Genomic DNA, 13,364 nt, shown 5'->3' on the forward strand with positions numbered 1-13,364 from the left:
TATGGCCAACTCTCCATGGTGAGCTTGCCATGGCCAACTATCCAGTCAACTCATGGCCAACTCTCCATTGCCAATTCGCCATGGCCAACTCACCATGGCCAACTCGCCATGGCCAACTCACCATGGTCAACTTGACATGGCCAACTCACCATGGTCAACTTGATATGGCCAACTCACCATGGTCAACTTGATATGGCCAACTCACCATGGTCCGTTTGCCATGGCCAACTGTCAACTTGCCATGGCCAACTCACCATGGCCAACTCACCATGGTCAACTTGCCATGGCCAACTCACCATGGTCAGCTTGCCATGGCCAACTGTCCACAGTCAACTCATGGCCAACACTCCATTGCCAATTTGCCATGGCCAACACTCCACGGTCAACTTGCCATGGCCAACTCGCTTTGGGACAATTCAACTATTCAAGAATTATTCTATTCAGAGAATCATTAAAGAAAGGAGGTCAAAGGAGGGACAAAATGAAACCTGAACGACAAAAAATTAAAATAATATTTTAACTATTTTAAATCATTAAATTTAAAATAGTTAAAAAAATTATTCTAATTGTTGTCATTCACATTTCATTTTGTCCCTCCTTTCTGTAATGATTCTATTCTACTCTTTGTTCGATATTAGTGTATCTCTCGTCCTGCTTTGAGTTGGCCATGGCGAGTTGGCCTGTGGCAAGTTTGCTCTAGCGAGGTGTCCTAGACCCCCGCAAAGCCCCCGAACCAGCCTATCTCCAGCCCAGTACGATAAGAGTATCCTGGCCATGGTGACCCCTTTCTCCACCACCAAAAGGAGCCCTGGGTGGCTGGGTCAATGGGAATTGTAGTCCTGCCACAAAGTTCAGCCAAGGCTACTTCCTTCTCTCATCCCACAAGCAGGCAGAGCCGCTGCCCGCAATTTGGCCAGGCAGATTCCAGAGACTAATCTGAAACTCACATACCAGGTCGTGTCCCCCTGTTCCCCATCGTCTCACGGGGAAATTACAGGGTCTGCGGACTCCGTAAAGCAAGCCTCCATTATCCCGTCTGCTGTGGCTTTAGGTTTGATTGGGAGTTTCCTTCAGGCTTGTTTATTTGTCTCCCACCCTACATCCCCGTCCTACCACGGCAATTAAGCACCAGCAAAAAAATAAAATAAAATGAAGCTTTTGGCCCAGATATTGCAAAGTGAGTTGGAGGTGGATAGAAGAAAATCCTTCTTTCTGAGAAAGGAGATTTTAATTACAGGTAGTTCTCAACTATCTGTAGACACGGAGGCTCAGTGGCTAAGACACTGAGCTCGTTGATCGAAAGGTCGGCAGTTTGGCGGTTCGAATCCCTAGTGCTGCTGCGTAACGGGGTGAGCTCCTGTGACTTGTCCCAGCTTCTGCCAACCTAGCAGTTCGAAAGGAGGTAAAAAATGCAAGTAGAAAAATAGGCACCACCTTTGGTGGGAAGGTAAACAGCGTTCCGTGCGCCTTTGGTGTTGAGTCATGCCGGCCACATGACCACAGAGACGTCTTCGGACAGCGCTGGCTCTTCGGCTTTGAAACGGAGATGAGCACCGCCCCCTAGAGTCAGGGACGACTAGCACAGAGGTGCGAAGGGAACCTTTACCTTTACTTTACCTCGACTTACAACCATTGGTTTAGTGATCGTTTGAAGTCACAGTACCACTGGGAAAAAAAAAGGAAAATTTAAATTTTTCACATCGACAGCCATTGCAACGTCCCCATGAAAATCCCCTGCCTTTGAGCTTAATTTTCCTCATTTTGTGTCAAGATAGCCATTAAAAATAGAAGAGTGGTGCGGTGGCCTAGAGGTGGAGCTCTCGCCTCACACTCAGGATACCGTGTTTCTCCAAAAATAAGAGCCTGTCTCATATTTTTTTGCACCCCAAAATAAGCGCTTGGCTTTATTTTTGGGGAGGTGTTATTATTTTGGGAAGCGTGGAGCAAGACTGGGCTCCTCTTGCCGTCTTACCTGATTTCCAGCTCTGTCTCCCTAACCCAACCAGAGGAAATGGCGGGGACTAATTGTGCATGCGTTTAAATATTTTTCAAGGCAGCCTTATATTTAGTGGGGGGCTTATTTTTAGGGAGGGGTTATTTTCGGGGGGGGTATTTTAGCGCATGCGCTCAAAAGCCCGATTTGGCTTAGTATCCGGGAGGTCTTATTTTTGGGAAGCGTGGAGCAAGACGGGGCTCCTCTTGCCGTCTTACCTGATTTCCAGCTCTGTCTCCCTAACCCAACCAGAGGAAATGGCGGGGACTAATTGTGCATGCGTTTAAATATTTTTCAAGGCGGCCTTATATTTAGTGGGGGGCTTATTTTTAGGGAGGGCTTATTTTCGGGGGGGGGTTATTTTAGCGCATGCGCTCAAAAGCCCAATTTGGCTTAGTATCCGGGGAGGTCTTATTTTTGGGGAAACAGGGTACCAGTTACGTTGCTTTAGAAATTTGGATCAAACTTACTGCGAAAAAAAGGCCCTTCAAGGCTGCCATTTCCCCTAATTAGCACACATTTGTTGATGTTTCTGTTTTTGCTAACACTCTTCCCACTTCTGTAAGTGTGCATTGTAAAGTGTAGATGTTAATTTGGCATGAAGCATAACTTAGCACTAAGCTCTTACGGGAATTCAAAGCGCTCCCCTCCCTTATTTCCTTATTAAGAATTACAGCCAATTTTTTTCTCCAGGAACAGAAAGTTGTATACCTATTGTCCAAAAAGGTGCTTTTTTTTTTTCCCAAGACGCAACTGGACTTTCTGGTTTTTCTTTTGAAGACGTTTCGCTTCTCATCCCAGAAGCTTCTTCAGCTCTGGCTGGACGGTGGGGAATGGAAGGATTGATGCTCCTTGCAGACAGCTGGTCGTTTGCGTTCTTTTAGAGCAGTGATTCTCAACCTTTATAGTGCTGCGACCCCTTTAATACAATTCCCCATGTTGTGGCGACCCCTTTAATACAATTCCCCACGATGTGGCGACCCCCAACCGTAAAATTATTTTCGTTTTGAATTTATCACGCCTGAAGCCGTATTGGCTAGCGATCTGAACTGCTTGCGATTGCCTTGAGGACGGAGGCATTAAAGCGGAGACTCCTCCCCTATTAAGTTTATCGCGCCTGAAGCCGGATTAGGCTAGCGATTGGGAGTGATTGCAGCTGGCTTGAGAGGGAGACATCAGAGCAAAGATTTCTCTCTTTTTTAATTCATCGCGCCTGAAGCCGAATTCGGCCAGCGATTTGAAGAGCCTGCAGCTGGCTTGTGGAGTCAACCATTGGAGCGCGATTCTTCGACTCACAAATTACTTCCCATATTTCCGATGGTTTTAGGCGACCCCTGGCAAATCGTCATTCGACTCCCAACGGGGTCCCGACCCACAGGTTGAGAACCACTGTTTTAGAGGGTCGTTGAGACCACTTGGAGGTTTGTCTGTGTCCTCGGGGTCACCTGAGTGGTGCAAATGAACGTGGAGCGTTCTTGGAACTGTTGAAAGGATTGTGTCTTACCCTCTCTTCTTCTCTTCTTTCTTTCTTTTTTGTTGTGTAAGATAGAGGAGGTGAAGGAAAGAGAGGGATGGAAGGAAGGGGAAGGAGAGGAAGATAGGATAGGGGAGAGGAGCAGGGGAGAAGGTGAGAAAGGGGGGGAAAGAAGAGAGGAGTGGGGGAGAGGAAGGAGGGAGGAGAGGAGGAGGAAGAAGTTAGGAAAGGCAAGGAGGGAGGGAGGGAAAAGAGGAGAAGAAGGTTTGTTGTGAAATGAAGGGAAAGAAAGGGTAGTAGAGCAACCCCAAACGGAATTAAAGTGTTTTATCTTTGTGCTTTCTTCAGAAGAAATACGTATGATTATGTATGGACAAGAGAATGTACATTTATAATATGTATATAAGAAAAGAAAAGAAAAAGAAAAAGAAAAACTTTTTCCAAAAAGAAGAAGTAGAAAGGATTGTGTTGTAGATTGGAGATAGGTGATGTCGTATACCTTCCCTTCTGTTATCCAGTCTACAACATGGTCCTTTCAACAGTTCCAGGAAGGCTCCAGAAAGCTCTCTAAAACAGGGGTCTCCAAACTTGGCAACTTTAAGACTAGTGGACTTCAACTCCCAGAGTCCCTCAGCCAGCAAAGCTGGCTGAGGAACTCTGGGAGTTGAAGTCCACAAGTCGGAATATTATGCGGTGTCCACAAGTCGGAATATTATGCGGAATATTATGCGGAATATTATGCGGGGAAAATGGTATAGGTGGATAGACAACAGAAACAAAAATAGGTAATATTCATAAGGAAGTTGAGGATGTATATATAGATGGAGATAATGTTGTTTTTACTTGAACTGTTAATCCAGAGGGTATAAAAACGACACTGTCTGTTTGACTGTGTATTAGAGTTACGGAAAAGAAAAAACTACAATAAAAATTATTTATGAAGGAAATATGAGAAGTGAAACGTCTTCAAAGAAAAACCAGAAAGTCCAATTGCCTTTTGAAAAAAACACCTTTGGGGCAACCATGACCTGGATGACTGAGAATTTCCAGGGACATTTAGTATACCTAGTGCTCTTCCTTTCTCTCTCCACCACCACCACCCCCGGGACCAAAGAACTCTCCTTGATTAGTTTCCATCCATCACTTCTTGTCTTGCCTTCTGGTGCTTTGGAAAATAAGTGGACCCCCATCTTCTTTGGGGCAACCCTTCAAACACTGGAAGGCCGCTATCAGCCCTCTGTTCTTTCATCCCTCCAGAGGTGACGCAGTTCACGCCTGCTTTCATTTCGGAAAAGATACTCTTGCGCCTTCTCAAGCATCGGGATGTCATCAACGAACTGAAGTTCGACGAAGAGAACAAGAAGTGTCCCCGGCATTTCCTCTTCAACCGGAACAAGCCCGCCGATTTCTTCATCCTCATCCTTCAGGTAAAACGGGGCTGCTCCGGATTCAATCGGAAAAGGAGGAGACGGATCTGTATGGAAGGGGGAGGGAAAGGGGGTCTTAGGCAGTGGTGGGATTCAAATTTCTTTACTGCCGGTTCTGTGGGCATGGCTTGGTGGCGTGGCAGGGGAAGGATATTGCAAATTCACCATTCCCTTTCCACCCCACTAACCTGCTTTCCAGCTCCGTTCCCCTGTGCAGGGCAACAAAAGAATACCCAGCTGATCAGCTGGGAGGCTGGGAGACAGCAGTAGACCTACCACGCTGATCAGCTGGGAGGCAGCAATAGACCAACCATGCTGATCAGCTGGGAGGCAGCAATAGACCAACCACGCTGATCAGCTGGGAGGCAGCAATACACCCACCATGATGATCAGCTGGAAGGCAGCAATAGACTGACTACGCTGATTAGCTGGGAGGCAGCAATACACCGACCGTGCTGATCAGCTGGGAGGCAGCGAATAGATTGATTGGGTGCCCCAGCCTTACAGGCTAGGCGTCCCTGCAGCCTCCTGGGAGCCAAAACAGGGCAGATTGGGACTCCTAGAAGGGGCAGGGCCAGCCAGAGGTGGTATTTGCCGGTTCTCCGAACTACTCAAAATTTTCACTACCGGTTCAGTAGAACCGATCCGAACCAGCTGAATACCACCTCTGATCTTAGGAGCCCGTTGCGCAGGGTGACGTCACATGCATCACAACATCATTCTGCAGTTGCTACGAGGGGGGGTGACTCATTTGCACCGTTCGCGTGACGGCGAAACTGCATTATTCGTGTCATTCACGGAATGATGAAATCTCATCCTTCTCGGCCTTCCCGCCATGGTGAAATTACAGGATCAGTTTTCTTTGCCCAGTGTTAAAATGACATAATCCATCCCTTTTGCGTAATTACGCTCTCCATGTCATTTTGCGCAGCGGTGAAATTACATTATTTGCGTCATTCGAGGCAGTTGGAGGAATTATATAACTCAAATCCTTCGCGTGATGATTGTCAGGATCAGGTCCATACGGAAAATTCAGTAAGGCCAAAGAATCTGAAATTTTATTTTGTAATTAAAAATGGCGACAGTTCACAAAGATTACTAGGTGCAAGTAGAAATACGTATTATTTCCATAGCAAAGAGGGTAAAAGCAGGAATGGTTCAATTTGAGTACTTTATTTAAAGAGGAAAATGTTTTCTTATTTGGAGATCCCTTCTGGAATTTGTGCTCGTGAAGAAAAAAAAAAATGAAACTTCGATTTTGGTTTTGTTTAGAAAGATTTGGTGTTGTAGAAATGGCTCGTTCTATATTAATATATAAAAGCAAAAAGTTAAGGTTGGAGTGTCTTGTACTAAGCTAGGAAGAGTTGGAAGTTAATGCTCCCATTTCTTTCTTTTTGTCTTCCCCCTTGTATTTCACACCCCCTTTTCCTGTCCCCTCCCCTTAATTTCCTTTTTTTTCTTTTTTTATATATTTTATACTAATCAACAACAAAAAAACCATATGGAAAATTGCAGTTCAAAAGGGATTTATTGTACAAGAGTTTAGCCAACTAACGCTCAATACACAACTTGGGTGTTCTCCTGGATGGACGGCTGTCGTTTGAAGATCATCTGGCGGCCATCTCCAGGAGAGCCTTTTACCAGGTTCGCCTGGTTCGCCAGTTGCGCCCCTTTCTGGACTGGGATGCCTTATGCATGGTCACTCATGCTCTCGTCACTTCTCGTCTGGATTATTGCAATGCTCTCTACATGGGGATACCCCTGAAGTGCACTCGGAGACTCCAGTTAGTCCAGAATGCAGCTGCGCGGGTGATTGAGGGAGCTCCACGTTGCTCCCGGGTAACACCACTCCTGCGCAGTCTGCACTGGCTACCTGTGGTCTTTCGGGTGCGCTTCAAGGTTCTGGTTACCACCTTTAAAGCGCTCCATGGCTTAGGGCCCGGGTACTTACGGGACCGCCTGCTGTTACCTTATGCCTCCCACCGACCCGTACGCTCTCACAGAGAAGGTCTTCTCAGGGTGCCGTCCGCCAAGCAATGCCGGCTGGCGGCCCCCAGGGGAAGGGCCTTCTCTGTTGGAGCACCTACCCTCTGGAACGAACTTCCCTCCCGGTTTGCGCCAATTATCTGACCTTTGGACCTTTCGCCGGGAATTAAAAACCTATTTATTTATCCAAGCGGGACTGGCTTGATTTTTAAATTTTCAAATTTTAAACTTTTTGTAATTTTATATGGGGTATTTTAGGTTGGGTCAATTGACGGTTTTAATTTGGCCATTATTGAATATGTATATTTTAAACTGATATTTTAATTTTGTATATTTAAATTGTTTTAACTTTGGCTGTACACCGCACTGAGTCCTTCGGGAGAAGGGCGGTATAAAAATTTAAATACATAAATAAATAAATAAATACTAAATTGGCTCCTGAGAATGGTGAACGGAAATTAGGAGGGGTTGGTCTTGGACCACCATTCGTGGCAATGTAACGATTCCAAGCTGGTGACTCACCTAACTCCGCCATCACCACCCCAGCTTTGCCAGTTCTTCTCCTAGAGTGATGAAATTCCATGCGATGCTATGATCTTCTTTCGCGCAATGAAGAAACCGGCCGGCTTATTTGCGTAGATTCCAAATTATGTAATTCGACCCATTCGCGCAATAATGAGGTTACATTATTGGCGTCCTTTGGGCAACGGTGCGATGCGTGGGATGGCATCGTGGCACGTGCCAAATGCCCCCGTGTCGGTCTGGGTTTAACCAGGGTGGAAGGATTGTGGTCAAATCCGTGCCTGTCTTTTAGAATTCATTTGCCAACCAATGGAATCTCATAGCAGCTTTGAGCCTGGGAAATACGAGCAGAATTTGTCCTCCTTGGCAGAGTTCCTATGAGAAAAGGGGGAAAAAACACAACACAAACCAGCAGGAGCTTTTAAAGAGCTTTAATTGTTGCCTCTTAATTATGATAATTGCCTGAGAATGCCCACCCTCCCAACTCTCATCTAGAATAGAATACAGGTTTTTTTTTCTTCTGAATAATGCTGTCGGGTTGGATTCAGCTCCAAGGAACATCTGTGGTATCATAAAACAGATTTTTCTAATTTGTTAGAACCGCTGTAGGAATAAAATACTATTTAATAATAATAATAACAACAACAACAACAACAGAGTTGGAAGGGACCTTGGAGGCCTTCTAGTCCAACCCCCTGCCCAGGCAGGAAACCCTACACCATCTCAGACAGATGGTTATCCAACATTTTCTTAAAAATTTCCAGTGTTGGAGCATTTACAACTTCTGCAGGCAAGTTGTTCCACTTACTGATTATTCTAATTGTCAGGAAATTTCTCCTTAGTTCTAAGTTGCTTCTCTCCTTGATTAGTTTCCACCCATTGCTTCTTGTCCTGCCCTCAGGTGCTTTGGAGAATAGCTTGATTCCCTCTTCTTTGGGGCAGCCCCTGAGATATTGGAAGACAGCTATCATGTCTCTTCTACTCCATTTTTTCGTTAAACTAGACATACCCAGTTCCTGCAACCGTTCTTCATGTGTTTTAGCCTCCAGTCCCCTAATCATCTTGGTTGCTCTTCTCTGCACTCTTTCTAGAGTCTCCACATCTTTTTTACATAATTTTTTTTTACATAAATAGATTTTTTACATAAATCTTTTTTTACATTTAAGTCAGGGGTGTCCAATCTTGGCAAATTTTAAGATGTGTGGACTTCAACTCCCAGAATTCCCCAGCCATTTATGCTCCCCAGTCTTCTTCTTTTTTTAATTTGTATTTATATCCCGCCCTTCTCCGAAGACTCAGGGCGGCTTACACTATGTCAAGCAATAGTCTTCATCCTATTTGTATACTTATATACAAAGTCAACTTATTGCCCCCAACAATCTGGGTCCTCATTTTACCTACCTTATAAAGGATGGAAGGCTGAGTCAACCTTGGGCCTGGTGGGACTAGAACCTGCAGTAATTGCAAGCAGCTGTGTTAATAACAGACTGCATTAGCCTGTTGAGCCACCAGAGGCCCATTTTGCTATGGGGCCCGTCTTTCTGAGCATTATCTCCCCTTCTGAGATTAGATTGGTCCATCCCTTGTTGGCTTTTTGTAAGATCTTCAATATTTGGCTTTTCGCCCGAAGTTGGAGCTCTGGGTGTGTATTAGAGTCGTTTTCTGATTGAGTGGATGATAAATTAAATCAAGGGTTAAGTCAGGCTGGTTCGGGAGCTCAGGGAGTCGAAGTCCACAAGTCTTAAAAGTTGCCAAATTTGGACACACCAGGATTAAATGAAGCTCATCTGTGATGCGTTTTTCGTTATCATTCGTTACATTGCTTATTGTATCTATTTAATTGGTTCGATTGGGAATTGCCTGGCATCACGTAAAAGTGAGATGCACAATTATATCAGTCAGATAGATAGATAGATAAATAAATAAACAAACAAATAAACAAACAAACAAATAAATAAATATTTATTTTCTTGGCTCCAAATCAGGGGTGCCATGCAGCAGGTTCTCACAGGTTCTGGAGAACCGGTAGCGGAAATTTTGAGTAGTTAGGAGAACCGGCAAATACCACCTGTGGCTGGCCCCAGAGTGGGGTGGGAATGGAGATTTTGCAGTATCTTTCCCCTGGAGTGGGGAGGGAATGGAGATTTTGCAGTTTTCTTCCCCTGCCACGCCCACCAAGCCACGCCCACAGAACCGGTAGTAAAAAAATTTGAATTCCACCACTGGTCTAAATGTAGACCGTAGTGTAAAAAAAAATTATAGAAAATACTAATTTTAATGCCTCCTTCTCGCCCACGTCTTAATCTGGTTTGAAGCCCCTATATTTGCAATGTTGACTTTTTTTTAAAAAAACCCTAATTTACTCTTTGTAAATATTGCAATGCTTGGAAATGCATTTCCCAAAGAGGTATTCCCCCCCACACCGCTTTTATTCTGCAAAATAAGATCCCAATTCATATCAAAATCCCCTTAGAATATAAAAGGGGAGAAATGCAAACAAACCCATACATCTTTCCATAAAATGATAACCTTTGATCTTTTTTTTAAATTGCACCGAAAGGCTTCCAAAAAGCTGCACTGCTACGCTGGTAAAGTTTTATCCTTAATTTAATTTTTTGTTTTTCCTTTATTTTGTCAGGGCAAAGTGGAGGTAGAAGCTGGAAAAGAGAACATGAAGTTTGAAACTGGGCCCTTCTCTTATTACGGAGTGATGGCTTTGAGTCCCATTGTCACAAGTAAGTTCCCCACTTCACTTTGGCTGCATTGGGGGTGGGGTGGGGGGCAAGAAGAGGCACAGAAAAATGCCAGATAACAGAATGAGCCTCCAAGATTTATTCATTGACTCATTGGTTTATCCAGTGTTGTTACCTAGTTGGGTAATGAAACTTCTGCAGGCGAACAACCAAGCTGTTGTGGCCCGCCGGCGGCCTTCGGATCTGGCAGCAGAATCAGACAGTGAGGAGGTTGGGGAGGAACATGGGCCAGTCCTGGAGTCTGGGGAAGGCCCGGACGAGGGCTCTGCGTCGGAGGCAGAGAGGGGGCCAGGGCCACCTTGAAGTTATGTGCTGCCTCCAGAGCCTCCGGAATCTGACATCAGTGAATCAGAAGAACAGTGTGAGCCTGTTCCCAGTGCTCACATGCACAGAGCCGCCAGAAGGCAAGAACAGTTAAGACAAAAGGGGTGACTCAGGAGTAAGGCTTGGAGATGATAGGTCCCTCCCGTAAGACATAAAGGAGGAACAAAGTCATGGGTGCCTTTGCAGAAAGCAACTTTGTTCGTGCTGGTCGGTTTAAATTCACAAACTGCTTGTGAATTTACGGGCTGTGAATGACCATAATTCACAGCCATCTCAATAAAAGAGGTTTTTGGGGACTAAGATTGGGGACTCCTTAGAATAGGAATAGAATAGAATAGAATAGAATAGAATAGAATAGAATAGAATAGAATAACAAGAGTTGGAAGGGACCTTGGAGGTCTTCTAGTCCAACCCCCTGCTTAGACAGGAAACCCTACACCACTTCAGACAAAAGGTTATCTAATCTCTTTTTAAAAACTTACAGTGTTGGAGCATTCACAACTTCTGGAGGCAAGTTGTTCCACTGTTGATTGTTCTCACTGTCAGGAAATTTCTCCTTAGTTCTCAGTTGCTTCTCTCCTTGATTAGTTTCCACTCGTTGCTTCTTGTTCTACTCTCAGGTGCTTTGGAGAAGAGCTTGACTCCCTCTTCTTTGGGGCAGCCCCTGAGAGATTGGAACACTGCTATCATGTCTCCCCTAGTCCTTCTTTTCATTAAACCAGAGGGGTCCAAACCCTTAGCAACTTTAAGACTTGTGGACTTCAACTCCCAGAATTCCTCAGCCAGCAAAGCCAAGCTGGCTGAGGAATTCTGGGAGTTGAAGTCCACAAGTCTTTAAAGTTGCCATGTTTGGACAGCCCTGCATTAAACTGGTGATATTCTCTCCTTGAATTGACCCAAGCTTTTTAATGCAATGGGAAGAAAAACCCACACAGGACCCAAAAGAAGCTGCCGTAAGGGAAGTTTCTGTCTCTCCTGCCAATCTCTTTTTTTTTGACAAAGTTGATTCTTTCTGAGTTCAATAACATTCAGTGTTAGATGTCTGCCATCTAGTGGCCAACGTTCAGCCTTACAGCTTTCTCTGAAAACAGTGACTTATGACTGTGCTTCACACTTAATGACCATTGCAACGTCCCCGGCTCATATTTATAACGGTCGCAGTATCCCAGGGATCATGTGATCCCTTTTGGTGGACCTTCTGGCAATCAAAGTTAATAACCATCTCACTAGCTTAACAGTGGCAGTGATTCACTTCATCACCCCGGCAAGAAGGGTCGTAAAATGGGGCAAAGCTCTCATAACAAATGTCTCATTTAGCAACAGAAATGTTGGGCTGAGCTGTGGTCGTAAGTTGAGGACCATGGCTTTCACTTCGCTTTACCACATTCACCAAACGACCATCGGGAGGTGGGGGGGGCGGGGGAAGGCATAAAATCATGCACGGTCATATGATGATCTGCTTAACAATTTCGCTGGACTTACAACTGTAAGTTCTGAGCTCAGTGACGGTTGTAAGTCGAGAACTACCTGTAACGTTGGCATTCTTTTTGTTGGCTATGTTATTGTTTATTTTTGTTCTCCTTCTGCATCTCTCTCTTTTGTCTGGTTCCATCACCTCATCTTTCTCCTCCATTCTGTGTGCATGAAGGTATCCCTTCTTTTATGTACACTGAGAGCCTGTGCACCAAGACAAATTCCTTGTGTGTCCAATCATACTTGGCCAATAAAAAATTCTATTCTATTCTATTCTATTCTATTCTATTCTATTCTATTCTATTCTATTCTATTCTATTCTATTCTTGATGAAGGTATCTTTTCTTTTATGTACACTGAGAGCCTGTGCACCAAGACAAATTCCTTTTGTGTCCAATCATACTTGGCCAATAAAAATTCTATTCTGTTCTGTTCTGTTCTGTTCTGTTCTATTTTATTCTATTCCATTCCATTCCATTCCATTCCATTCCATATTTATTATTCTATGCTATGCTATGCTATGACTATCATTAAGTGTTGTACCTTATGATTCTTGATGAACGTATCTTTTCTTTTATGTACACTGAGAGCATATGCACCAAGGACAAATTCCTTGTGTGTCCAATCACACTTGGCCAATACAGAATTCTATTCTATTCTATTCTATTCCATTCCATTCCATTCCATATTTATTATTCTATGCTATGCTATGCTATGAGTATCATTAAGTGTTGTACCTTATGGTTCTTGATGAGTGTATCTTGTCCGTTTATGCACACTGAGAGCCTATGCACCAAAGACAAATTCCTAGTGTGTCCAATCACACTTGGCCAATAAAGAATTCTATTCTATTCTATTCTATGTAGCACCACCGGACAGATCCCAGAACCAGTCGATTATACAGAGAGGATCCTTGCATTCCAAGCTGTCAGGTAAAAAAAAAAATGCATTTGATGCTTGTGGGTGGCCGATGCATTAATGCTTTGCTTGGACTTCAGAGCCTCAGGACAGGGGTGAAATCTAAAAAAATTCCCTGCCGGTTCTGTGGGCGTGGCTTAATTGGTGGGCATTGCTTGGTGGTCAGGTGACTGGGGGCATGGCCAGTAACAATAAATAAAAATAATAATCTCATTTTTTCCTAGGGTGATCAGTTTTGTATATCTCCTTTTTTCTACGTGTTTCACTTTTCTTCTTTATACTGTAACTGCTGTTCTAATAGCAAATCCTTCATAAAATATCCTTATGATTCTTGACAAACGTATCTTTTCTTTTATCTACACTGAGAGCATATGCACCAAGACAAATTCCTTGTCTGTCCAAAGTTATTGCATGATGTTCTTGATTAAATTATCCATTCCGTTGATATATAATTTTACGGTACTACTCCAGAAAAAAAAAAAGGTGGTGTTATT

General features: G+C 44.1%; 1 protein-coding gene across 1 annotated transcript in view; it reads left to right on the plus strand.

The window, feature by feature from the left end:
* The window catches only part of CNNM4 (cyclin and CBS domain divalent metal cation transport mediator 4), a 72,807-nt gene that overhangs the window by 51,811 nt on the left and 7,632 nt on the right, over window positions 1-13,364 (plus strand). Inside the window, exons 4-6 of the mRNA XM_058194515.1 lie at window positions 4,725-4,894; window positions 10,041-10,137; window positions 12,819-12,884. Coding sequence (XP_058050498.1) covers window positions 4,725-4,894; window positions 10,041-10,137; window positions 12,819-12,884 — 333 coding nt within the window. The remainder of the gene's footprint in view (window positions 1-4,724; window positions 4,895-10,040; window positions 10,138-12,818; window positions 12,885-13,364) is intronic.

Source organism: Ahaetulla prasina, chromosome 9 (genome assembly GCF_028640845.1).
Source record: "Ahaetulla prasina isolate Xishuangbanna chromosome 9, ASM2864084v1, whole genome shotgun sequence".
NCBI classification, from domain to species: Eukaryota; Metazoa; Chordata; class Lepidosauria; order Squamata; family Colubridae; genus Ahaetulla; species Ahaetulla prasina.